Genomic DNA, 26704 nt, shown 5'->3' with positions numbered 1-26704 from the left:
GCTCATTATCTAATACACATATGAGTACATATTAGAAGGTCATGCACAAATGAGTGTATGTTAGATGGTCACAAAAGATTAAGCATTTTTAAAAGCTGGGGTTTATAATAATTCCAACACCTGACCAAAATTTTTATAAAAAGAATTTCACATCTGGTAGTTTACTATAAAGATAAAAATGGAAGGCCATGATATTTGTTTAAAAATATAATTTTTAAAGTTTAGGAGCACAGTATGGATATAAGAAAATTGATAGTTTTTTTAAAAAAGACTATTTTTAGAGCAGGTGTAGGTTCACAGCAAAATTGAGCAGAAGGTACAGAGATTTCCGATACAACCCCAGTCCCTACCCGCGACAGCCTCCCCGGTTAGCAACATCCCCCACCAGAGTGGAACCGTTGTTACAATTAATGAACCGACATTGACACATCATGATAGCCCAGAGTCCACAGTTTACATTAGGGTTCAGTCTTGATGTTGGACATTCTGAGTTTGGACAAAGATATAATGGCATGTACCCGCTATTACAGTATCATACACAGTAGTGTCACTACCCTAAAAACTCTCTGTACCCCGCCTTTTCATCCCTCCCTCCTCCTAACTCCTGAAAACCACTGATCATTTCACCGTCTACATAGTTTTGCCTTTTACAGGATGAAATGGACAGTTTTTTAATTCAAGTCTAACTGAAATTTTTCTTTATTCTTCTAATTACATAATTCCCACTAGGTGGCAGCAAAGATTTAAATAATAAGGAAGCTGCTGTTCAATAGAATTTTTGAAGGCGAAAATCAACTTTCAGAGATGGCTTTTCATTTTTACAAATGACATTGGATGGGCACAAGGAGGTTGACAGAGTTGTTTGCAGTCTCCCTGCTGCACCACCAGTGAGGTTCAGGGAGGTGGATGGTGTGGGGAAGGTAGGGTGGCATGGGCTTTGGTGTCAGGAAGACTTGAGCAAGTTACTCTCTCCAAACCCTCATTTCTTCATCTGTAAAATGCTGACAACAGCCATTGCCTAGGCTGCCATAAGGAAGAAAAGAGATCATGCACTGTAAAGTGTTTTGCATAATACAATGCTTGGTACATATGAGCCTCTCAATAGACTCCCGTTTTCCTTGGTTGGGGGCAGAGTTAGGTCTTGGGCTCTTTACAAGCACCTCAGTGACCAGATATCCCAGAGCTGTGAACGAAGCAAACACACAACTTGAAAATAAAAACCATTGTTAGGGGATAGAAAGTCTTGAGGGCTTGGCCTGCAGCCAATCAGAGGCTGAAGCGGAGTTACACCCTATACAAATGAAGGATTGGCCCACAGCCAATCAGAGGCTGAAGCGGAGTTACACCCTATACAAATGAAGGATTGGCCCACAGCCAATCAGAAGCTGAAGGGGAGTTACACCCCATACGAATGAAGGATTGGCCCACAGCCAATCAGAGGCTGAAGTGGAAGCTTGACCTGCAACTAATCAGAGGCTGAAGTGAAGGACTGGCCCATGACCAATCAGAGACTGAAGTTTTCCTTTTGGTTTAATTCTAAGAAGTCAGCCGCGGGTTCACCTTAGGCTCCCAGTCTCTAGACTCAGTTTTCCTGCCTCGCCACTATGATCATTCTGCACTGAGGGCTTTCTAGAATCAGGTACCATGTGAGGGCTTTGTAAACTTGGTACCATTTAGTCTTCACAATAATTCTAGTTAAAGTGCCTTACAGACCGGAAGCCCTCTGACTTCACAGGTGATGTCTATGCCACTCAGATCTTCTGTGCCCTGCATGGTGCCTCATGGGGGACAGCCACACTACATGTTTCATGGAAAAATATTCACTGAATGCTTAAAGCCAGCCAGCTGGTAAGGTTGGGCTGGAAGTAAAGGCTAGGGTTAAGCCTCCTTCCTGCCAAACCTTAAGATACAAATGAAGCAAATGAACAAAGAGCATCACCTAGATAAGAGAATACCAGCCCACGTCAGAATCCTGACCCGAAGTATTCTGGTGGATTTCACAGAGCCTATCCACTCCTGTCTGGACAAAGCCATGATCTTCACTTCAGCCTGACATTGTGCTGGAGAGAGTGGAAAAGATGCAGAGACAAAAGGTTCGTGCTAGATTGCTCACTCCTTCCACGCTCACTCCAACTAAGCTCTTTCATAAAGAACAAAATGTCCTACTCTCCATCTTCATGTTTTTCAGCTGTTGAGAAAATTGTTTCCACATCACTGAAGCAGCTGCCGATAAATATAGAAAGCTGGTGATTGGCACTGGAATTATTGCCAACGTCAGAAATAGGTGAATATGCAGTGGCATCGAGGAAATAAAACCCATGAGCAACTCTCCAGTGTCCTACTCAGGAAAAATAATGACCTAATGTGGAAAAAAAAAAAAAAAAGAGAGAGAGAGAGAGAGAGAAAGCCTGACCTTAAAGATTTGACCCTGAGCCCTTCACCCTTGGCATCAAAAGCCAGAAAAAAGCAGGTATTTGGCTACTCACATCCAGGTTAAATTAACATCCATCTATATAGCCGCTTCCAAATTGGTATCATGTTGTTCAAAGGCAATTAATATCCTTGACAATAGGGATCTTGCCTGTCACTCTTAATATATTTATTTGTTTGTTTATTTATGTATTTTAGCATAGGGCTATGGACACCTGGGCTGCAAAAGTAAGTGGAAGAAGGGGACATGTTGCTTTCAGGAAAAAAGAAAAGAGATCATGCACTGTAAAGTGTTTTGCATAATACAATGCTTGGTACATGGGAGCCTCTCAATAGACTCCCTTTTTCCTTGGTTGGGAGCAGAGTTAGGTCTTGGGCTCTTCACAAGCACCTCAGTGCCCAGACATCCCAGAGCTGTGAAAGAAGCAAACACACAACTTGAAAATAAAGACCATTGTTAGGGGATAGAAAGTTAAGAGAGAAGTCATCTCCTGGGCAGCACTTAAGCTTCTCTCAGCCTGGGCACCTATGTTCTCCTTGAGAACTATTTCTGCCTTCCTGGAATTTCCCGTTTGAGATGAATAAGGGCCCCAAAGATGTCTTACTCTGTGAAGATGCCTCTCTGGAAAAGAAGGCTGAGGGCATGGGGCTAGCTATAAAAAAAGAGAACCGGCCGGGCGCGGTGGCTCAAGCCTGTAATCCCAGCACTTTGGGAGGCCGAGACGGGCGGATCACGAGGTCAGGAGATCGAGACCATTCTGGCTAACACGGTGAAACCCCGTCTCTACTAAAAAATACAAAAAAAAAAACCTAGCCGGGCAAGGTGGCGGGCACCTGTAGTCCCAGCTACTCGGGAGGCTGAGGCAGGAGAATGGCGTAAACCCGGGAGGCAGAGCTTGCAGTGAGCTGAGATCCGGCCACTGTACTCCAGCCTGGGCGACAGAGCGAGACTCCGTCTCAAAAAAAAAAAAAAAAGAAAGAGAACCATGGGCTAGTTAAATTCCCAGCCACCGCTACCTTCCCACACCTGCGTGCTTTGAAAGTGCAGTCATTTATAAATGTAGTAATTGCCATTCAGAACAACTACCTAGCCAGGATCAAAGTTTCCAGAATACAGAATGGGACTTTTCCAAGTGTCTTGGAATGTTTGGCTAAAACCTCCAAGCTGAGAACGTTGGGGAGAAGTGTCCCCATCTTCCAAAGAAGGGTGCTAGGAATATCCTTGCAGGACTTATCAAAAGATGGTAGACTCTACCTGATGACTATCAACCCTATGGCCTACCCAACTCTAAAATCAGACATTGGAAAATGGAGAGCTGAGGGTCAGCAGGGAGCTCTTCACACAGCAGGAGAGTGGTGTTCCCCTCTGCTCTGCTGCAAGGATTAGAGGATCCTGCTAGAAGGAGCAACAGCCTCCCCACTTTCTGTCTAGATATTTACTGAGTGGGGAAACTCAGGCCCTACCGCTGCTGTGCCAGCCAAGAGGAGCTTTTGATGTATCCTGGAGCTTGGAAGCATTCATGGACAAAAGTCTGGAGCCTACTGAATCAGGAAGGCAGGAAGCTGGCTGGAGCCACCCTTGATGGCAGGTGAAGGAGAAGACAGAAGTGATTTGGTGTGAACTTCCACTGTTCAGCTCACTGGAGGTGCATGAATGTCCATGGATGGTACCCACACCCAAGCATCTTGATGAGCCCACCTGAGAAAGGTGCCTGCTGAGTAGGAGGGACTTCATTAGTAACAAGCTATGAGGAGACCATGAGGAAGCAGGGACTGATTCTAGAAAATGGAGAAGGGTGGGTTGCAAGAGGTTAACCAAAAACTGCACTTTGGTCAAAGAACTCCAAATGTAGCCCCCATCCCCACTAAAAATCTCCAGCCAGTGTTAGCGGCAAGAAGCACGATAACGCTAGTTATATAACACCTTGTCCCGTTGACTTCTAATCCCCCACCCCCTGTCCGAGACCCCAAAGGAGCCCCAAAGGACAGAAAGGAGATAAGAAAGACCAGCCTCATTGCAGGTCTCCAATTTGGGTTGGGCCTGACGTAGGAAAGGGTGAAGCTCTGAAATGGATGTAGGAATAGAATTTTTAATAGGACTGGACTTTGAAGAGCTGAAAGTGATAAGAAAGCTATGTAATCTAAGATATCATCAGACTGGGCATAGTGGCTCACACCTTAAATCTTAACACTTTGAGAAGCCAAGACAGAAGGATCATCGCTTGAGGCTAGGAGTTCAAGACCAGCCTAGGCAACATAGTGAGATCCTGTCTCTACAGAAAATAAAATAGCCAGGCGTGGCAGTGCTAGGACTGCAAGTCCTAGCTACTTTGGAGGCTGAGGTGGGAGGATTACTTGAGCCCAGGAGCTCAAGGCTGCAGTAAGCTATAATCACACCATTGTACTCCAGCCAGGTGACAGAGTGACAAGAGTGAGACCCTGTCTCTAAAAGATAGCATTCAGGTGGAAAAGGGAGCTCTGATGGAGGATAATAAAAGTAGCAATAGGGAAAAATAAGAGTCTTCACTGTTTTGTCCCCCATGTGTCTTGGCGTATTCTACACACCTATTGGGCAACTCACAGCAGTTAAGGATTTTGGAGCCGAAGAGCACTGGAGTCAAATTCCAGCTCTGACACTGAACAGAGGGACCCTGGGCAAACTAGGCAACTACTGGGCTTCATTTTTTTCATCTGTAAAATGAGTAGGTGAGCAATACCTGCTTTTCCAGGCTGCCTAATATGTGTAATTACTGAGCTGAATTTCAGGCACACACATGTAAACACTCGGTGTCTCTACTGTACTGATACCTGCAATAATCTAACATAACTTACATTTTCTCTTCCCTTTAAAACATTTTAAATGGTCCACTGTCAGCTTCTGGGGAAGGCGTTTTAGATTCTCATTAGTTTCATAATCATCATAAGAAAATTAACATCTTGTGTTCTGAAGTTTGCATGTCTGTTATCTCAGTTTGCCCTAGGTCTCCCACTAACCTGGGAGAATAGAGATTATCTGCATTTTACAGACCACAGAATATCTGAGAGCCAGAGGGACTTTATAGACCATCTGATGCAAATGCTTCATTTTACACACAGGAAACTAAGGCCTGGAGTGGGCCCAGGCTTTGCCTGCCCAATTAACCACAGAGGACAAATCTTCTTTTCTCAAATGCACTTGAACCCAAGCTTTGATGCTTACAGGACTGCTCTGACTTTAAACCTCCAATCATGGGTTTGTTTCTCTGGTTCCTGCCTCCTTCATTGTAAAGAGGCAAAAACAGACACTACAGAACAAGAGCATGAGGTGTTCCTTCAAAGGTAAAGACTATATAGAGAACTATTGTGAACTGAATGTAAATCATTACATTAAAAAACTAGGGAGAAATTTTATGCATCTAATCAACGCTTGCTGAGACACTGAGATAACTGAGACTTATAAAAAATCCAGAGGGATTTTAAGATAGTTCAGAGCTTGTTCTTTCTTTACTATAACATTTTTTAAATAAAACGTTTAAAAAATCGATCTTCAGTATTGAAACTGTTGCTCAGATATGTTCAAGAAAATTCAAGCTTTCCTTTGAATCCTTTTTTTCAATAGATTCATTTAAAAAAAGAAAAGAAAAGGAAAAAGAAAAAAAGAAACTGTATTTGTCATAAACTAAAGTACAAAATAAGTTCATGGCTGTACACGTGGATGAAAAATAAATAGAAACAAAATCATTTCAGATTTAGGTTGTTATTAATAGAAAATGGAATAAGACTTTGGAGACTTTATAAAATATCCTTTTAATAGACTGTTAACTAGAGTACTTTATCCCTGGCCAGGACTCAAGCTAAGGAGCTCCAAGAAAAAAAATAACAAATTTAAGTGCCAGGGCTTGGGTAAGTTGAGGTCCTGAATTTATGTCATCTTATCTTGTCATTCAATTGTTCCTAGAGAACATGGATTTCCCAATCTTGTGTAATAAAATGGTGGAGGTAGAATGTGGGAGAATACTCATTCTGTCCAAAAGAAAAAGAAGGGGCACAAGAGAAGGGTGACCTGAATGTGGATCAGATTCTGCTAACAAGCTACCTTCAACACAAGCCTTCAACATATTAGCTCAGCCCCTGACATGTGGATTCCACCAAGGGAATCACTGTTTAGAGACACGAGGTGACTGCTCACTTTATGCAGCACAGATAGTTCCAGTCCACAGGGGTTTCCATCCCTCCATAAGTGTGTCAGTTGCCACCTGTTCTCATGCTTGAACTGACCACATGCAACTGTGCTACTAGCCTGGCCTTCCTAGGACCATGAGTTTGCAACACATGGATTAAAAAACCCAGACTTTCCTTATGTTACTATTTTTTTTATAAGAGTTGGGCAACAGTTTCAACATCTTTAAGGCAGAAATGATTTAGGCACTTGAAAACCTCTCCTTGACCAAAAAGGCCCCATCATTAGTAGTGATAAGAATGTTGGTCTAGCAAGTGGATATTGTTGAATGTTGACCTTCATCTTCATCCAGGCTGTTCAGTGTTGCCAGGTCCCAAATCAGACACCTAGGAGTTGACAAATATTGACTGGCCACAGTCCATGCTTTTTATTTAAAGCAAGTCACTCAAATGAGTCCACAATTTTCTTTTTTAGCATGTCATGGCAAACACCATGGGTATGAGGTCAACATAAGAAAGAATAGAGTACAAAACAGAATGTGAAACCGCAATTTGTTAGGCTAAGCACTTTTCAAGGATTATTTTTAAAAACTACTTTTCAGCATCTGAAATTCTATGCTGCCATTAGCCAGAAAAGCAATACAAGGTCAGAAGACACATACTGGGTGGGGAAATCAAAACATTCATGTGGGTGCAACGTCTTCCCACTCTGGGGAAAAGGGGGTCTCAATGCTATGCATATTTTACATCTCGGATTTATGAAAAATGCCTCGATGATTTTGAAAGGCTTATGTGGAGCCTGAGTATGTAACCTTGAACTAGACCTTGCATACTCACCCATGTCCCTGTAGGTCAGTTTCTGACTTTGCTGTCTTAATGGCCATGCTGGACACACTGAAAGCCAGAGCAAGCCTCTGAACTGCTATTTTAAGTGAAGGTTCTTGTTGTCTTTGGAAAACAATTACTGCACAACAAACAAGTTTTAGCAACAGAGTGGCCCATAACAGCAACAGAGGGTCAGCCTTCATCAGGAAAGCAGAAGGCGGGCAGGGCAGCAGCCATGTTCAAGTCCTCTACAACCTGGTATTTGGCAATAAATCCTATCTTTCCTCTGTTTTAAGTATATATCATATACACTTAGAGTTTTAGTTACTTTGGTCATAGTTTTCATAAATAGAGGCCATTGCACATTTTGAATTTCTAATCCTTATTTCTAAACCAGTCCCACAGAGTTCTGTTAGGAATGTTAGGGACTTGAAACTGACCCAATAGTTCCATAGAGAGGATTTTTTTTTTTTTGGATAAACATAGACATTGGCCCTTCTGGTCTTAAAGCTTAATAGGATAGTTCTTAGCAAACTCCCCTTAAAATGTAACAAGGCCCAAAAATAATTGTTTTATCTGAGTTCCTTTCTCAGAAAAGGACCCTTATGACTCTCAAAAAAGAAAATCAAACAACTGAAACTCACTAAATCACCCATCCAGACAATGAGATGCCAGACCCCTCATTCATCATGATTGCTTCCTTATGCTTCCTTACCCCCTCCTTAGTTCCTGTTTCATTACACATTGTTACATTTCTTCTGTACTATATAAATCTCTAATTTTGGAAAGTCAGGGAGATACATTTGAGATTGATCTCCCATCTCCTTGGCTGAAGCACCCGATTAAAGCCTTCTTCCTTGGCAATAATTGTCTCAGTCATTGACTTTCTGTGCAGCGAGCAGCAGGACCTAGACCAAACCCCTGGTGTTTTGGTAACCAATTATCACGGTCAAGAACCCTTCTCCTTTAGCTAGTACTGGAGTGTTCCCCCACCCGCCATATCCATGACCAGGATGTGAACAGGAAACTAAAAGGAGTCAGGTTGTTTTCCTTTCCTCTGGATTAACTGATTAACAATTTATTATGCAGGAATCCCATGGCAAATGCTGCTACATATGATGGTGAGCACAAAAGAAATAGAAGATGGTCTGTTGTAGACTTAATACCAACTCAGACCCCATTCCCAGAAGTATTAGAATTGAGAGTCCAAGAACTTCCACTAATGATGTTTGGAGGATGGCTCTGAATGGCCCCCACACCTGCCACTGCAATCAGGGCTGGACTCAATGGCTGATCTGATGAGCCCATGAGGGCTGAATTTCTCAAGGCCTGCTTGGAACAGGGTGAAGGATGTGGGTGCCTTTTAGACAGCAAGTACTCCAGCTACTTGAGAGTATACATTTGTCAAGCAGAACGTGTATTTTGAAAGGCTGTTGAAAACTAGCTAGGAGCTGAGAAATTTAATATCTGCTTAAAGACAGGGTCTACTGCCTTGGGTAATAATCTCTTAAACTGCCTCTCTTCCATTTCTCTGAACAATAAATAGAAATAGCAATAAACCTGTATTTCCTGGGAATGTAACAGAGATTCTTTTATGGGAAATAAAAATACTAGCATAAAACATTAAGACTGTTTTGTCACCTGCTCCAATTTTTAAGGTTTCAGGTCCTGTCAGGGAGAACTCGTGTGTGTGTGTGTGTGTGTCTGCATATATGTATGTTTTCAGAACTATAACTAAAAGGAGGTGCTACATGTATAGAATAAACCATCACCCTAATAAGTATATTCTTAACTTCAAAATGACCAGGTAACAATTTCAAAAGTCCAGCTGATGGAGGACAGGCCCAGAGCATCATTGCTTTCCAATCCCTCCTCCATTGGTCCCATGTGGTTGCTCACATCATTTCTGATGATGTAAACATCATAGGGACTGACTTGAAATCAAAAGTAGAGTTCTCTTTCACCTGAAAATGCCATTTGCATAGCAAGAGGAAAATGGGAAGCTATCAAAACAAAGCCAAGCATCACCCAATCATGGGATGCTCTCAGAAAAGGCGATGGTCACATGGCAACCTTGAAGATTCTGATTTCCAGTCGGCCATGGTGGCACATGCCTATAATCCCAGCTACTCAGGAGGCTGAGGTGGGAGATTGCTTGAGCCCAGGAGTTTGAGATCAGCTTGGACAATGTAGCAAAAACTCATCTCAAAAAAAAAAAAAAAAAAGAAGAAGAAGAAGAAGAAAGAAAAAAGAAAAATATACTGACCTCCAACTTTCATGGGGGAAAAGTTCTAGCCATGGCTGTAGTGGACAGGGTGTGCTCACCTTGGGGTCTCCCTCAGGGCAGGGCAAGTGACCACGCACCTAGCACATGGCTCTACCAGTGCTTCTCTGTGAGCTTGGAGCAGTTCTCCCTTCTGCTTACAAAATATAATCCAGACACGCCTTGCAAACATTATGTGATCCCTGAGCCACAAAGGACTTTGTATCTTTTTGCAGGAAGACAGAACTAACATGGCTGAAGCTTGAAGCCTGTGTTCTCAGCACTGTTCATACTCTTTTTTCTGGAGAGTTTGGCAAATCTGAGGTAAATTTCTACCAGCAGGCTAAGCAACGGCCATATGGTCCTCTGTTCAAATTACGGCCAGCAATAGCAGAAGAAAAGCAGTAGAAAAAGGGAAGGATCTAAGAGTGGGAGAGAAAGCAAACAAGAGAGGAAGAAAGGCACCAGATGAACTCTGCTACCAGCTGTCACCTAAGGCCATTCAATGGTGCCCATGCCATAGCCTGCCATGACATAAATACTACTGGGTACCGGCCCAGTAATTTTTGGGAGGGGTTAAGAAAACTGGCCACCACTGCTTCCAAGATTTGGGATCATTCTTATCAAACTCCCCTTAAAATGTACCAAGATGCAAAAGGATTAAAAACAAGTACTCAAATATTCATACATGAATGTTCTTTGCAGAACTATTCATAATAGCCCAAGATGGAAATGACCTAAATGCCCATTAACAGATGAATGGCTAAACAGAATGTGATATAGCCATACAATGTAACATTATTCAGCCACACAAGAAATGAAGTACAGTCATGCGCCACAGAATGATGTTTGGGTCAATGACAGACTGCATACATGACAGTGGTCCCATAAGATTGCAACAGAGCTGAAAAATTTCTGTTGCCTAGTGACACTGTAGCCTCCATAACATGAAGCACAATACATGACCTTTTCTACGTTTAGATATGTTTAGACACTCAAACACTTACCGTGTTACAACTGCCTACAGAATTCAGTATAGTCACATGCTATACAGGTTTGTAGCCTAGGAGCAACAGGCTATGCCATATAGCCTCGGTGTTAGTAGTAAGCTACACCATCTAGGTTTGTGTAGTACCCCCTATGAGGTTCACACAATGACAACATCACCTAATGATGCATTTGTCAGCACGAATCCCTGTTGTTGAGCAACACAACTGCACTGACAAATGGTACAAACTGGATCAACCTTAAAAATCATGATACTAAATAAAGAAGCCAGACACAAAATGCTAATAGTGTATAACCCCATTCATATAAAATATCCAGAATAGGCAAATCCATAGAGACAGAAAGCAGATTGGTAGTTTCTAGGGACTGGGAAAAAGTGGTGGGGAGGGGAGTAACTGCCTAATGGGTACAGGAGTTTTCTTTTGGGGTGATGAAAATGTTTTGGAACTAGATAGAGGGGATGGTTGTACAAAAGCACATTTGTAGTGAATGCACTAAAGACCACTGAAACGTTCACTTTAAAATGGTCAGTTTTATGCCATGTGAATTTCCCCTCAATAAAAATAAAATTGTTTCCAGAAAATTTGCTCTTGAGCTGATTTCCCTAATACAGGTGTAAACTTGAACCTGGTGAAGAGGTTTATGATAAATCTTTAACTGGCTGTGTTCACCTAGCATACCTGGGCTCTGGCCAAAGAGGAAATCGTACTTGAGTTCTACGTCAGCTTCTCAGATCCGTACTCATTAGCAAACCTCAGCTCATTTACTCTATTCCAAAGATAGGGAGAAGAAAAGAAGGGGCAGAATGTCACTTTCAGTACTTTCATCACGTGAGCTGTCACTTAATACACACACGGCTGAAGGTCACAGCAAGGGCAGGCGCCAGCAAGACTTTGGAATGAGCCTGTTATTTTATTCTGAAAAATGAACATTATTTTATTTTTAATAGACTTTGCTTTTAAATAGGTAAAATCATAGGGTGAAAAATACACCAAAAATCATTTTCCTTCTCTCCCTGTCTCTTTCCACCCAGTCCTCTCTTTCCCTTCCTAGAGGCAACTGCTAATAGCAATTGCTCAAATATCCTTCCAGGAACAATCTGTGTAAATATACAATTATAGATATGCAAAGCAGTGCTTTTAAACAGCTAGATTTTTACTGCTACTTAAAAATGAAAATTAAACTGGGAAATGACTGCTGTTCCAACTACTGAAATTCCAGTTCTTTTGATAAGTTTTTAGATGTGGGCTTTATCATGTAGGACCGATAACTGCTGAAACAAAAACAGCAAATAACAAAATGCCGCTAACTTTCCACCCACTGAAAGCACTTTTAAATTAATCCCTGAGTTGTACTCATTCCCTATAAAGCAGGAACTTTTCTTCCTTTCTTGAAACTTAGATAATCCAGGCTCAGGATGAGGGAAAAGATGGATCACTCTGGGATCTTGATGTCTGGGTCATAATTGCTACAGATTTTAGTAGGAAAAATCTGAATATTATTGTTCCTCTTTGCACTATACCTTGTCTCTGCAATGAACCTTTGGCTACTATGTAAGATTCCAAAGCCTCTCAACACCTCTCTCAATATCCAGTAGAACAACATTGAAACTGCCACACCAGGTCACCCCTCTTCCAGGTCAGGGGCTGGCTCCCTCTATGTTCAGAGAAGTATAGCGGCTCTCCAGTGTTATACTCAAAGCTGAGGAGATTCATTCCCTGACACCTCTACCTTTTCTTAAAAACATGTTTTGATTCTGTTATCAACAAATTTATCGGAAGCAATAACTGCTTCCCCTGCTGTTAAGTAAGGGAAAACACTCATGAGTGAGAAGAGAAAATGACAGAGTTTAAACATGCCAGTATACCTTACTTCTCATGCACGCAAACTGCATCTTCATTCAAACAGCAATCGGACCTCACCATTCAGACCTGGGAGCTGAGATTTACTCCCTCAAAGACTCTCCTGGGATGGTATCAATTCACTCACTAAATGAACATGTATGTGCTTGCTAGGTGCACAGTGCTATTCATAAAAAAAATACCAAAAAAACAAAAACAAAAACAAAAACCCAAACAAACAAAAAAACCAGTCCTTACCATTCAGTAGCTGATGGTCTGTTCAGAGAGAGAAATATACCAGGAGGTAACAGGGCTATATGCTAATATTGCTATAATGGAAATCAAAGCACAGCTTTGCCAGGACACACTTGAGCTCACCCCATTGCCAAGCGACCCAAGTAAATTTAAGGGTTTCAGCCTTTTTTGTGACACTCAGAAGAATACATGATTTTGGAAAAGAAGACATGCGAACAAAATACTATGGAAAGAAGTTATGTAAAATTGTGTGCATGTCTGTAGCACTTAGAGCGATATTCAGAAGAATGTTCACCAAAATGTTAGCAGAGGTCACCTCTTGGTGATGGGATTTCAGGTGATCTTTATCTCTTTTGTATGTTTCTGTAATATGTGTGCTGTTTTTCAATGAATACTTAAAACGAGAAGACTGTAATTAGCCTTGTCTAGAGAGAGAGAAAGCTTTGGTTCAATTTCCGGAACTTTTATCTAGGACTGTAAGTGCTAGGCCTTGTATAAGAAAGACAGACAGTTTTCATTTTCTTGGTAGTGGAGGTGGGCACGCATGTAAACAATTAAAATGCAATTCGTGATGTGCCAATGGCAGTTTTCTTAGTTGTGACAAATGTATAACAGTAATATAATATGTTAAGTATGTAATAGAGAATTTGGCTAATGCCTGTAATTCCAGCACTTTGGGAGGCTGAGGTGGGTCCATCATTTGAGGTCAGGAGTTTGAGACTAGCCTGGCCAACATAGTGAAACACTGTCTCTACAAAAAATACAAAAAAAAAAAAAAAAAGAAAAAGAAAAATTAGCCAGTTGTGGTGATACATGCCTGCAGTCCTGGCTACTTGGGAGGCTGATGTGGGAGAATCACCTGAACCTGGCAGGCGGAAGTTGCAGTGAGCCAAGATTGCACCACTGCACTCCAGCCTGGGCGACAGAGAGAGGCTCCGTCTCAAAAAAAAAAAAAAAAAAAAAAATTTAGCTGGTGCCTAGAACAATGCCTGGAACATAGCAGATGCTCAATGAGATGTTTGTTGAATGAGGAATAGCATCCTAGATCTTTACAAACATGAGACTTTCATTTACCTTCCTCATCTTTTCCCACAGCCATTACCAGTAACTACAATCAATGGTCCCCCCAACCTTGATCCCTGATCCAAAATCAGTGATTTTACATATCACTCTCTCCATCGCCACCTTAGTCTTTCTAGAACATTGTTTTCATCTGGTCATCCTCTAGGTTAAAATGATCCTCAGGAACTCCATGTGGCCAAACTCCTCCAGGCCTCCCTGGACCTGGCCTCATTGCTCTATCTTCCAATTTCACTTCTCAAGACACACAGTAACAGTCTTTGTTCTGGGTGGGTTTCCTCATGCATGAGTTTTTTGTTTGTTTGTTTGTTTTTTGAGACTGAGTCTTGCTCTGTCACCCAGGCTGGAGTGTAGTGGCATGGTCTCGGCTCACTGCAACCTCCGCCTCCTGGGTTCAGGTGGTTCTCTTCCCTTAGCTTCCTGAGTAGCTGGGACTACCGGCGTGCACAAGCACGCCTGATTAATGTTTCTATTTTTTTTTTTTTTAGTAGAGACGAGGTTTCACCATAATGGCCAGGCTTTAGTCTTTCTAACTCCTGACCTCATGATCCACCCACCTTAGCCTCCCAAAGTGCTGGGATTATAGGCGTGAGCCACCGCACCCAGCCTCCTACATGGGTTTTACAGGTCCCCTCTCCCCATTTAGACTGCCCTTCCATGAAGTATCTCATGTGGCCATCATAACAACTCTTTGAAGCAGAGATTTTCCATTTATAGACGAGGGCACGGAGTTTCTAAGATATCAAATGACTTGCCCAACCCTACACGACTAGGAAGAGGTAGGATCAGGGTTCAGACCCAGGCACTCTGAAATGCAGAGCCCAATTGTCAACCATTATGCTGTGTCCCTCCCCTCCCCTCCCCTCCCCTTCCCTTCTTTCTTTCTTTCCTTTCTGGTCCTGAGTATCTCTAGCCTCAAGTTTTAGGCTCACAACTTCCTTAAAGAATAATGGCCAACACGTATGTACTTCCTATGTGTCATCAATCTTCTAAGCACTCCATTTTTATTAATCGTCACAACAACACTATGAGAAAGGAACTACTATTGTTTCCCATTATATAGGCAAAGAAACAGAGACATAGAAAGATTGATTTCTCAAGGCCACATATCCTTTAAGTGCTAAAGCTGGAATTAGAACCAGCCAAGAACTTGTACAGAACCCCTACTCTTCAGCAGTTCCCTGCCAGGCCTCCTCTGCCATTGTATCCTACAAGGAGAATATGTCTAAAGAAGGGGAGGCAGATCTGTTTTTGGAGATGCTGTCATAAAAACTCATCATTATGAGTCAAACTCCAACAATCCATGTGCTACATGTGTGGATGCATTCCTGCCTGTCAGTTTTTATAATGGTAGAAAATATCAAATGAGCAGAGAAAGGCAGCTGTCATGACCAGCAGAGTGACAAAAGCAGAGTCACAAAATGTGGGAACTGCTCTCCAAGAAAATTCAGAAATCAATGCCTGAAGAGTAAATTACTGTTTTATAAGTACACAGCACTGCATTTACTCATGTAATCCTACAATGTAGGGATCTATGACCATCCCATTTCACAGATGAGGAAGTGGAGGATGGGGAAGTAAAGAGGTTGCTAGTAAGTGGAAGAGCCAGGACCTGACCCTAGGCACGCAGAAACCAGGGCAGATCTTCCCTACGCTCCCTTGGCGGACAGTTATCACTCAACCTGACAATGATATTTTTTTAGAGAGAACATTAAGATAAAAGAAAGTTATCTCGCATATATTAAAGGCTACTGGACTAAATAGAAAAGTAAAATAATTGGAAATGTCTGCTTCCCCTTTGGAAACATCATGCACGTGATGCTTTATCTGAAATTTCTTTTTCTTTTTTTTTTTTGAGACAGTCTCGATCTGTCACCCAAGCTGGAGTGCAGTGGCGCTATCTTGGCTCACTGCAAGCTCTGCCTCCCGGGTTCACACCATCCTCCTGCCTCAGCCTCCCCAGTAGCTGGGACTACAGATGCCTGACACCACGCCCGGCTAATTTTTTGTATTTTTAGTAGAGATGGGGTTTCTCTATGTTAGCCAGGATGGTCTCGATCTCCTGACCTTGTGAACTGCACGCCTCGGCCTCCCAAAGTGCTGGGATTATAGGCGTGAGCCACTGCACTCTGCTGAAATGATTTCAATTCAGTCCAACTAGAGCATTTGTCCTGATACCTGTAGGAGTTCCAATTGCACTTGGAATAATGATGCTGCACACAGAGGAGGGAAAAGAGAAAGATGAGTTTGCATGTGTTTGTGTGGGTGTTCATCTTGTCAATCCCCGCAAACCCACATGCTATCAGACACTAGTCAGACACCCTTTGACATGGAAAGTGTGACTGTAGACAGCAGCCCACTCCTGCTCAGATGTCTGAAATACATAAGAGCTCTGTAGGAAATGACAACCCAAACCCGATTCCCTACACTCTCAGTTGCCACACACAGACTTTCTCTGACATCACTCCTTAACCCATGGGAATCCAGCCCCTCGCTCCGTTACTGGTAAATACATAAAGAAGAGAGTGGAATGAAGCTTTTGAAGATTGTACTTAACCTTCTGGTAAAGCATGTCTTCTGGACATAATACTTTTTTAAAAAAGTATGAATCAGCTAATAAAACAATCTAGTTAATGTTCATCAAAACCCTGTGTGCTAACTTTCACTACTATCTTGCTTTCATGTAATGTTTATTGCTTGTTGGATTGAAATTGCAGTAGTCTGGATGCAGCAACAGTTTTAAATAATTCAAGGCAATAATCTTTCATTGAAGTTGTTTGCTTCTATGAATAACTTCCTAACGGTTCTGGCCGGGCATGGTGGCTCACGCCTGTAATCTCAGCACTTTGGGAGGCTGAGGTGGGCAAATTACTTGAGGTTGGGAGTTAGAGACCAGCCTGGCCAACATGGTGAAACCCCATCTCTACTAAAAATACAAAACTTAGCCAGGTGTGGCAGTACATGTCTGTAATCCCAGCTACTCAGCAGGCTGAGGCAGGAGAATCGCTTGAACCTGGGAGGCAGAGGTTGCAATGAGCCAGGATCATACCACTGCACTCCAGCCTGGGCGACGAAGTGAGACCCTGTCTCGAAAACAAAAACAAAAACTGTCTGGTGGTTTCCATTCACCAAAACTTCATATAAGATTGAAGGGAAGCTGCTGTGACATGTAGAAAGTGCACAGCTCTTGGAGTCAGGGCACCTGGATAATCTGCAGATGAATACGCCACTGCTCCAAGGCTCAGCAGTCACATCTTTGAAAATCAGAGAGTGATACTTACACCATCAAAGAAACATCAGGGACAGGAACACGGCATCAGGAGCCAGATCGCCTGGGTTTAGATCCCAGCTCTGATACTGTCTGTGGGACCTTGGGCAAATTATTTAACCTCTATGGCCCTTTGTTTCTTCTTCTCTGAAAAGGGGATAGTATTAGTGCCAAGCTATAGGATTGTTATGTGGATTAAATGAGTTAATAATGTAAACCAGTTACACAGTACCTGATGTATCATAAGTACTATGTGAGTGCTTGATGAGGAAAATAAAATAGATATCAAGATTAGAAGAGTTACTGCAAGGTGGAGGAAGCACTGAACAGAGCACTCCAGTGGGAGCTCTTCCTAAAGCAGAACAATACAGACATGGCAGCTGCTGAGCAGCTGAAAGAAAAAGGCTGCATCTTTCCTCAATAAGGTCAGAGACTCTTTCATATAAACGTCCACTCCATCCACTTTGCTTGTATTTCTCTACCTATCTGCTGTCTTCCTCTCCTATTTAGAGATTATGGGAAACCAGTCACAGAATGTGAAATAAAACTGTGGTTCAGAAGAGCACTCTCATTTCTGAACAGAATATTTCAAAGGAAAAAGAGGACCTTGGCCTTGGCTTTCTGGTAGATTTCGCCGAGTCTGTGAACATTATCAAGGGAGAGATTCACACTTTAAAAAGGCTACTTTCTACTTCCACTTAGGAAGCTTTACTAAGTTTAAAAAGGGAGAAGAGCTACGGCATGCTGGGCTTAATACCTAGGTGATGGGTTGATAGGTGCAGCAAACCACCACAGCACACGCTTACCCATGTAACAAACCTGCACAGCCCGCACATGTACCCTGGAATTTTTTAAAAACATTACAAAAATTTAAAAAGTCATAAAAAAGGAACTAAAACCACACAGGCTAGTTTTAAAGTATAGGGCAATTATTGAAGAGTCACAAACAGCAAACAAGTATTTTCTAATTATGCTCCAATGAATTTTTGAAACTTGCCAGAAATTCCCATTGCTCTAATATTTGTGTACCTGTCTAGTCTGGGTAATTTGCAAGTGTGTATCCATGTAAAAGAGCTTTCTTTTTTATAGACACCCACATACCCCATAAATGCCTTTAGAGTATTTATTTAAATAGACAAATACTTGTTAAAAATAAAGATGTCCTGACCAAAGCAGTTGCATAGAAATGGGATTCCATCCATTGGAAGCAAAGGAGAAAATACGACTTGGCCCAACAATTTGCACATAAGCAATGATGGTTAAATCTAATATTAAACATGCAATGGCTTTGAGTTAGATTATATTTTTATGTTTATAATTTTCATTTACGTGTATATAACATGTATGTCATATAAAAACAGAAAATATAGATAAAGAAATTTAATAAAAATTAGAATTAACATTTTGGTAGAACGGTGACTAGGAAACATGTTCCCAAATTACACAGCCAGAGAGGGTTGGAAGCCTTAAAAGATATCATGCTTCTATTTCTTAAACCAAACAATGAAGAGTATTAGATTTAAAAAAGAAAGAGAGAGCAAGCAAAAAACCAGGAGCCAAAAGATGTGCATCTGACCCTATCTTACTAGATAGCTTATGTGATCTTAAGTACACCCATGGGCCTCAATTTCCCCACCTATCAAAAAACATAGTTGGACTAAAGGACTTCACAATGAAGACACAGTCAATCCCATGATAGGCCTTGAGGACATGATTCTCTGTTCCAGCTATCACCGTATTCTGGAACTCATAAAAATTATAAAAGCCTCTTTTTCTTTTTCTTTTTTGAGATTGAGTTTTGCTCTTGTTGCCCAGGCTGGAGTGTAGTGGGGTGATCTCAGCTCACTGCAACCTCCGCCTTCCAGTTTCAAGGGATTCTCCTGCCTCAGCCTCCCAAGTAGCGGGGATTACAGGTGCCCACCACCACACTCAGCTAATTTTTGTAGTTTTAGTAGAGATAGGGTTTCACCATGTTGGACAGGCTAGTCTCGAACTCCTGACCTCGTGATCTGTCCGTCTTGGCTTCTCAAAGTGCTGGGATTACAGGGGCTTTTTTCATTAACTAGACAAGATTCCTTCAAAGTTTTTGGTAATGTACTTTCAAAGCAAGCCCTCCCAAATAATGGGGTGATGATTCCCACTGGAGGTTACCGTCCCAGTGACCTGAGGCTAACTGTATCTCTTGCATTTGAGGCAGGGTAGCAAGAATGGTGAAGGACTTGAAACCCTACAAGGGGTCTAGGATGGTGCCTTGCTTTGTAGCTGTCATCCTATTCAAGCTGCTGTTATTTGTTGGCAGGTCACATAAATTCACATGCCAAGGATCCGGTCATGTGTGCTGAATAACATGCGCTAATATGTGTATTTTCTTCTTTCCTCCCAATGGTCAAAATCCAATTTTTATGCAAATGCTTTAGTCAGAACATTCTTATTTTTAATAAGTATAAGATTTCTACTTTAATAGGAAGAGTTGGAATCACTATTATAAATTGCACTGAATTTCTCTGGTGCAGAAGTGGTTTATATCATTCTTACGTATTAAGACTCACTTAAGAGCTTAAAGAGGTTTATTCCAAATCTCCCAAGGATTGGCAAAAGCCACAGAAACCACGGCAAACTTCTAGTTCACTTCCTAATGTCCCAGGAAAAAGATGGGAGTAGAGTTTCCTTGCTTGGTGCCCACAGTTCATAATGCATCAACTTAAAATGTGTATTAACTGACCTACTCGATGGTATTTTCCAGAAGAAATGGTGCAATTGGCCACTATTTTTATTTTGGGGTAAGTAGGTTCTCTATGGATTCTGACAGGTCAGACAAGACCTTGTAAATAATGACAAGTCCCCGGATATATGTGCAGCTTGTTCCCACACTTCCTTCAAATCTCTCCTTAGGTGTCATATTTGAGAGATGCCTTCTCTGCCCCATATAAATGTAGCTCTTTTATTCTGCTTTAATTTTATTCCTACTTTAATCTTTTTCACATATTAAATATTTTTGTGTATGCAAAGGAATTTCTGGGTCACATGGCAGTCTATTTTTCGGGTTTTTTTTTTTTTTTTTTTTTTTTTTTTGGAGATGGTCTAGCTTTGTCACACAGGCTGGAGTGCAGTGGTGCAATCTCAGCTCACTGAAATCTCAACCTTCACCTCCCAGGCTCAAGCCATCCTCCCATCTCAGCCTCCCAAGCTCCCAAGTAGCTGAGACTACAGACATGTACTATCATACCCAGCTACTTTTTGCATTTGTTGTAGAGACGGGATTTCATCATGTTGCCCAGGCTGTTTTTAAATGAAGCTCAAGCAATCCTCCCACCTCAGCCTCCCAAAGTGCTGGGATTACAGGCATGAGCCACCACACCTGGCCTATTCTTAATTTCTTTAGGAACCTCCATGCTGCTTTCCATAATGTCTACATTAATAATCTACATTCCTACCAACAGTGTTCAAGGGCTCCCTTTTCTCCACACCTTGGCTGACGCTCGTCATATCGTGTCTTTTTTATAATAGTTATCTTAACAGGTATAGTTGGTATCTTCTGATTGTTTTGATTTGCATTTCTCTGATGACTGATAATATTGAGTACCTTTTCATGTACTTGTTGGCCATTTTAATCTCATCTTTGGAGAAATATCTATTCAAGTAGATAGATGAATCTCATTTCCAGCTAACAGGTTTCTCAAAAAGGAAGGCACCTGCCTGAGCTACCTCTGGACTGCATAGGTATTCATGTCAGTGGGTCACCGGGGCACTTACTGCTGGAGAAGGTGGTTTCTTTCGGACTGGATGACATCGGCTGTGCACAGAGTTGACAAAGGCAGTCTCTCCCATTGAATGTGACTCGGTCTCCGGGTGGAAACGGGCGTCTGGAGGCAGAAAGACATCGCCCTCAAGGTTATTGCAGCAATTTCATTCCTTTTCCTTACTCCTTCTGCTTGCTGCCCTCCCGTGCCCATTTATTTCTTGGAGAAGCAGCAGCCAACATGTCTGAAATGCAGTCATAACCAACCCAGCCAGCTGGAGATAGTCCAAACAAATAAATGTGCCTCATTTTGAGAAGAAAGGGGAATGTACTAGTTCTAAGGGCAACCAGGTAGTAAAATGGAATGATTTACCTCCATTAGTGAACGGATGTTCCAGCAAGTCATCTAGCAGGGCACACAGAACAGTAAGTTTCCAAATGGAAAGTCCTTCACGAAAAAATACTTTAAATACCATGAATTCCCAGTGAAGCTTAAGGCCCCACCCCAGAAGAACTGGCTACCGGTCAAGCAGTAAGCAGTAGGTCTTTCAGTTCCCTGGGACCGTGCCTAGACCTCTGTGATGATTATGCAGAATTAGACTTTGTGCTGGACATCTACATGGGTGAGCTGAATGTTTCATGGTGCTGGAGACCCAGTCCCTTTTAAACTGGGAGAAATAGGACAGGCTGTAATTTTTTTTTTTTTTTGAGACGGAGTCTCGCTCTGTGGCCCAGGCTGGAGTGCAGTGGCCGGATCTCAGCTCACTGCAAGCTCCGCTTCCCGGATTCACGCCATTCTCCTGCCTCAGCCTCCCGAGTAGCTGGGACTACAGGTGCCCGCCACCTCGCCCAGCTAGTTTTTTTAATTTTTTTATTTTTTAGTAGAGACGGGGTTTCACCATGTTAGCCAGGATGGTCTCGATCTCCTGACCCCGTGATCCGCTCGTCTCGGCCTCCCAAAGTGCTGGGATTACAGCCTTGAGCCACCGCACCCGGCCCAGGCTGTAAATATCTGTTTAAGAATTCATATTAGCTTCTTTTCAGAAAGACAATTTCTCTTCATAGTAGGTATTCATCAATAGCAGCATATTTTGCAAAAATATTGCCTTCTGCATGTAGATGATCAGTTTCTTCTCCCAGGTCACCAGGCAGACAGCCTTTTAAAAAAGTCATCAATGACTTTTTTAAAGACATCAATGACATCAGTTTTAAAGACATCAATGACATGAAGACATCAATGACAGTTTCCATGCCCACGCACTTGCCCTTGGCCCATGTGGCAATAATCTTCATCAACGTGATTTTTCAAATGTGTGATGTTGTCAATTAGGAAATGTGAAACTCACAAGCTGAACATCACCGCAAATCTGAGTCAGAAGCAAATACTTAAGAGCAAGTACCAGCTTTTTGACATTCGTTTTTATTTCCACGGCTGTTACATTCCCTTTAAGTTGCCCCTCAGTAGCCTAACAATTGGCAATTAACTGTAATAAACAACATATAGGTAAATTTGGACTTAACCCCACAAATGTGGCTGGCTCCAGTCATCATGGAGAGTTTTAGATGCTTACACTCTTACATTTTAGAAGTCCCGAGGAGAGGTGGTGTCCTCTCCACTTGTGGTGCTGTGTCACTTTCTGCAGTACAGTGTAGGCTTGGAGAGGTGAAGTGACGTGCCTGGATTGACCAACTAGGGGGATCAAGCCATAGGCAGGTGCAGATGGCATCCACCAACTTAGAACTTGCTTTATTTTTAAGAATCAAAAATCACTCTCTGCTGGATGCCAGTAGCCCTACTGCTTCACACTCATTAGCTAAACCTGAACAAGTCTTAAATCTGTTCTGTAAGGAGGGAGTCAGGAAGTTAAGGATCCACTCAACACAACACGCACAGGTTCTGTGGCCTCCGACCAGGCCAGGAGTGGACCTGGACACAATGTTTAAATAGGCCCTCGTGCTCCGTGACTGACCCTGAGAATAAGTGCCCTTTACCTGTTGCATACCCAGAGGCACCTCGCTTACCCCACCCAAGCCCAAGCCTTCCTTCCCATCCAAGCTTATTTTTTTAGACCGGAGTTCCACGTGGATCCTCTAAGGGACAAGCCAGAGTTCGATTCTCAACTTGGGCTGGGCCTTCTGAAGTGTGGGTTTTGTTGCTTTGTAATGGCCCTTTTCAGGAATTTCCTCCCTCCCTATATCCTCTACCCATACTGGACAACTTCCTTCTTTTATTTGCATGAATGTTTATAATAGAAAGAGACCTGGATTTAGAGTTAGAAAACCTGAGTTCTAACATTAACTTGGGAATCTCCCTTAAACGGTGAGCCTCAAAGTGACTCATAAATAGAAATATTAACTCCTGGTTCCCTTCAAAGAATTGCTAAGAGGGTGAAATTAACTTCTGTATGAATATAACTTCTCAGCTAAAAAGGAGGCCCCCAATTCAGGCAGAATCATTGTCATTCAGCAGCAGTAGAGGCAGTAGTAGTAAGTGCTCCTTTGCTGGCTCAAATGTCCAGGGACAGGGAGATAGTCAATAAATCTTTGTCTATCATTATATCAACTTCAAAGCAACGACTTCTCAGGGTCAGCATCAGAAGGGCTCTTAGAGTTTACTGGGAACAGGGCCTTCCAACCTGGCTGAGTGACATCATACATGAGAACCCTCCAGAAACTACTAAATTAGCATGCAGGTTTTGGGGGAAAAATAAGCTAAACATTGATCTTTTTAGAGAGACTCCCACCTCTAGTCCACTCCCACCCATCCAGGAGATTCCAGTGATGAGCGAGGCTTGAAAAATCGCTCGCATCTAGTTCACAGCTTCTCATTCTAAGGCGGAGGCAACTGTCTTGAAAAAGCTAAATCACACAGGTCTCAATTCACCCTGGGAAGTAAGACTAGGACTTGGAGCTCCATGCCAGCCTGGGACTCTTAACCAGGCTGTGCGCCACAGCCTGAAAAGGTAAAAATCAGGGCAGAACTTTGCTTTTGATTAAATACAGAACAATATTCAGTTCATTCATCCAGAATTTTTAAATTATGATTTTTAAAAAATGAAACGGAGAAATGAGCTAACACATAGCTATACAGTTATTTAAATAATTTTATTATGAATGTTTTGTGTCTTATTATGATTTATTTATCAGTATTATCTTGTTAATTAATTATACAATATTGAATCTTCCGTTCTAGAGCTTACATTTCTCTGGCTTAGAAACATAAAATGCTGAAAAACCGGCAACATGTCTCCTCTGAACTGGGGTTTTTAGAAGGCATAGCAAATAGATCACCACTTGAAAAGGCACTGGATTGCAAAACTGCCAAATTAGAATTGATCAATAAAGCAGCTGACCCTTGGTGGTGAGTCTCCTAGTTATAGGAATCAAACCTATCTTAAGTTTTATAACATGCAGACCTCAAAACACAAAAACCACAAAAAGCCCCACGTTTTCCTATTCACACTTCACATAGTTTTCTTCTGTTATATCTGATCATTTTATTTTATTATTACATTTCTATTTTTTTGAGATGGAGTCTTGCTCTGTCACCCAAACTGAAGCGCAGTGGCACGATCTCGGCTCACTGCAACCTCCGCCTCCTGGGTTCAAGCAATTCTCCTGCCTCAGCCTCACAAGCAGCTGAGATTACAGGCACCAGCCACCTCGCCTGGCTAATTTTGTTTGTAGTTTTAGTAGAGACAGGGTATCACCATGTTGACCAGGCTGGTCTCAAACTCCTGACCTCAGGTGATCCACCTGCCTCGGCCTCCCAAAGTGCTGGGATTATTAGGGTGAGCCACCACGCCCAGCCTGACTGATCATTTTAATCAAGCTGGTTTGCACAGTTAAGATACAACCTTGGTAGATGACACACATGTAGAGAGCAGGGGTTGGCAAATATTTTCCCCCAAAGATGAGATCGTACATTTTTTAAGACTTTGTGGACCATATGGTCTCTGTCGCAACAACTCAACTCTGCTGTTGCAGTGCGGAAGCAGCTATAGGCCACACACAACAAGTGGGTGTGTCTGCATTCCAATAGAACTTTATCCACAAAAACAGGTATCAGGCCTAATTCAGCCCTCGGGACACAGTTTGCCACCCCCTATTATAATGAAAGAGACCATTTTAAACATACATACATGCCTAGGAATTTATACTTCCAAATAAGCTTTATCCTTCTAAGCAGTTATGCCATTTCCCCTTGATGTTTTTATTGCTCCAAAATGTTTTGAGACCCGGAGCTGCTTTCAGAATTAGTTTCAATCTACTAAAAATCAGTCATATTACTTTGTAGAGGACATCACGCATATGGTTTCCAACTAATCTACTTTTTTACTAGGACTGATAGTACAGTAAGAAAGAAATCTAAGGACAAGACTATGTGCTACTGAAGACAAAAGGTATATAATCCAAGCTTTAACAGCCCAAACCAGCATTTCTCTGCTGAAGGAAGCTGGAGGCTTTGGAAAGATAGGCTCACTTACTTGCAGATGGTACAAGCAAAGCAATTGGGATGGTAGGTCTTGCCCAGAGCGGTCACCACTTCGCCCTCCACGAACTCCCCACAGCCATGGCAGCGTGTCCCGTACATCCGCTGGTAGTCCAGGGTGCAGAGATACTCTCCGTTCTTTATGAAGAAGCCTCCTTGTGCCAGGTCACAGCCACACACTGTAGATGACAAGTTCACATCTGGTCATCATCTGCCACACTGCCGGGCAGCACTGCCTTCGCCTGAGTACTAACTGGTTGCTTACCCTATGATCTCAATGGTTTGGGGCTAGGGAGGGGACTGGTACAAAGAGCTATTTATTATTGGGCTTTGACCCTCCCCTTGGGAGCTATGCAATATCTCATACAAGTAAAATCCACTGGCTAGGTCTCAATGGCTTTTGTGATATGTCTAAAATTCTGAAATAATCAAACAGTCTTTGATAGAAAGATACCCTTGGTTCGGGCTGTCTCAAATATGAGCAAAGGTGTCCCTGGCAGTGTGCTATTTAGGAAGGGTGCCCACTGCCTGCCCACACAACTGCATGGTTTGGGCCAAGATTGTTACGGAGTTGAGTAATAAATTTCCATTATACCAAAGGCAGTAGCTGAAATTTCCAGTAGCTATATTTTTTCACACTCTGGAACTACTTTCCCACTGCTATGAAAAATTCAGACCTTTCATTTTCTCTTTGTGCAGTAAACAGAATAAGCCAATTATTTATATATTATAGGGAGGTAAAAAATGAACAGGCAAAAGAGGAAAGACCTGTCATTTGGATGCTTTATTGTGTCTGGATTTTGGCATCTCTTTCCGACTGTGCAGCTGTGGATTAGGGAGATGGTGCAAACAGGCAGTGGGAGCTTGGGCCTGGTCTACGTGTTCAGACAAGACCAGAGCAGGTCACAACAACTTGTCTGCAAATAAAGCCTAAAGCAGTCCCTGACAATAAATCTCTCTCTCTGACAAATGGCTGAGAAGCAACAGCCCAAGCTGGAAATCTCTGACCTTAACCTCGCTTTCCCCAAGGTCAGCTGATTCCAATTTATAATTCCTTAGGCAAAGAATCCAGGATTCTTCTTGATTATTTGGTATTCAGTTGGGTTGGGGACAAGGTGAGTTCAATCAGTAAATTGCTTTCCTAAGGACCTGCTCAAATGCTCCCAGGGTTCATCTGCTGAGTTCCCATGACTCCTTAATGCATCTAGATGAACTAGGGCTGAGCAACAGTAAGGTTCTGATGAAAGTCACGACACCCCCCCCCCCACCTTCAGTCAGGACTCTTCACTGACTATAAGCCACGGAAGACATTCAAGGTGACATGGAACCCACAAACAAGTTTTCC

At 42.3% G+C, this 26704-nt stretch overlaps 1 protein-coding gene across 3 annotated transcripts in view; it reads right to left on the bottom strand.

Moving 5' to 3' along the window:
- The window catches only part of LOC116268595 (actin-binding LIM protein 1-like), a 114063-nt gene that overhangs the window by 5427 nt on the left and 81932 nt on the right, over positions 1–26704 (bottom strand). For all 3 annotated transcript variants that reach the window (XM_031661458.1, XM_031661459.1, XM_031661460.1), the window contains 2 exons: positions 25355–25538; positions 20882–20991 (listed from right to left, as the gene is read on the bottom strand). In XM_031661458.1, coding sequence (XP_031517318.1) covers positions 20882–20991; positions 25355–25538 — 294 coding nt within the window. The remainder of the gene's footprint in view (positions 1–20881; positions 20992–25354; positions 25539–26704) is intronic.

This window comes from Papio anubis, unplaced genomic scaffold (assembly GCF_008728515.1).
Source record: "Papio anubis isolate 15944 unplaced genomic scaffold, Panubis1.0 scaffold163, whole genome shotgun sequence".
NCBI classification, from domain to species: domain Eukaryota; kingdom Metazoa; phylum Chordata; class Mammalia; order Primates; family Cercopithecidae; genus Papio; species Papio anubis.
Note: the sequence above shows the minus strand (reverse complement) of the source record. Positions and strands in the feature narration are given on the sequence as shown.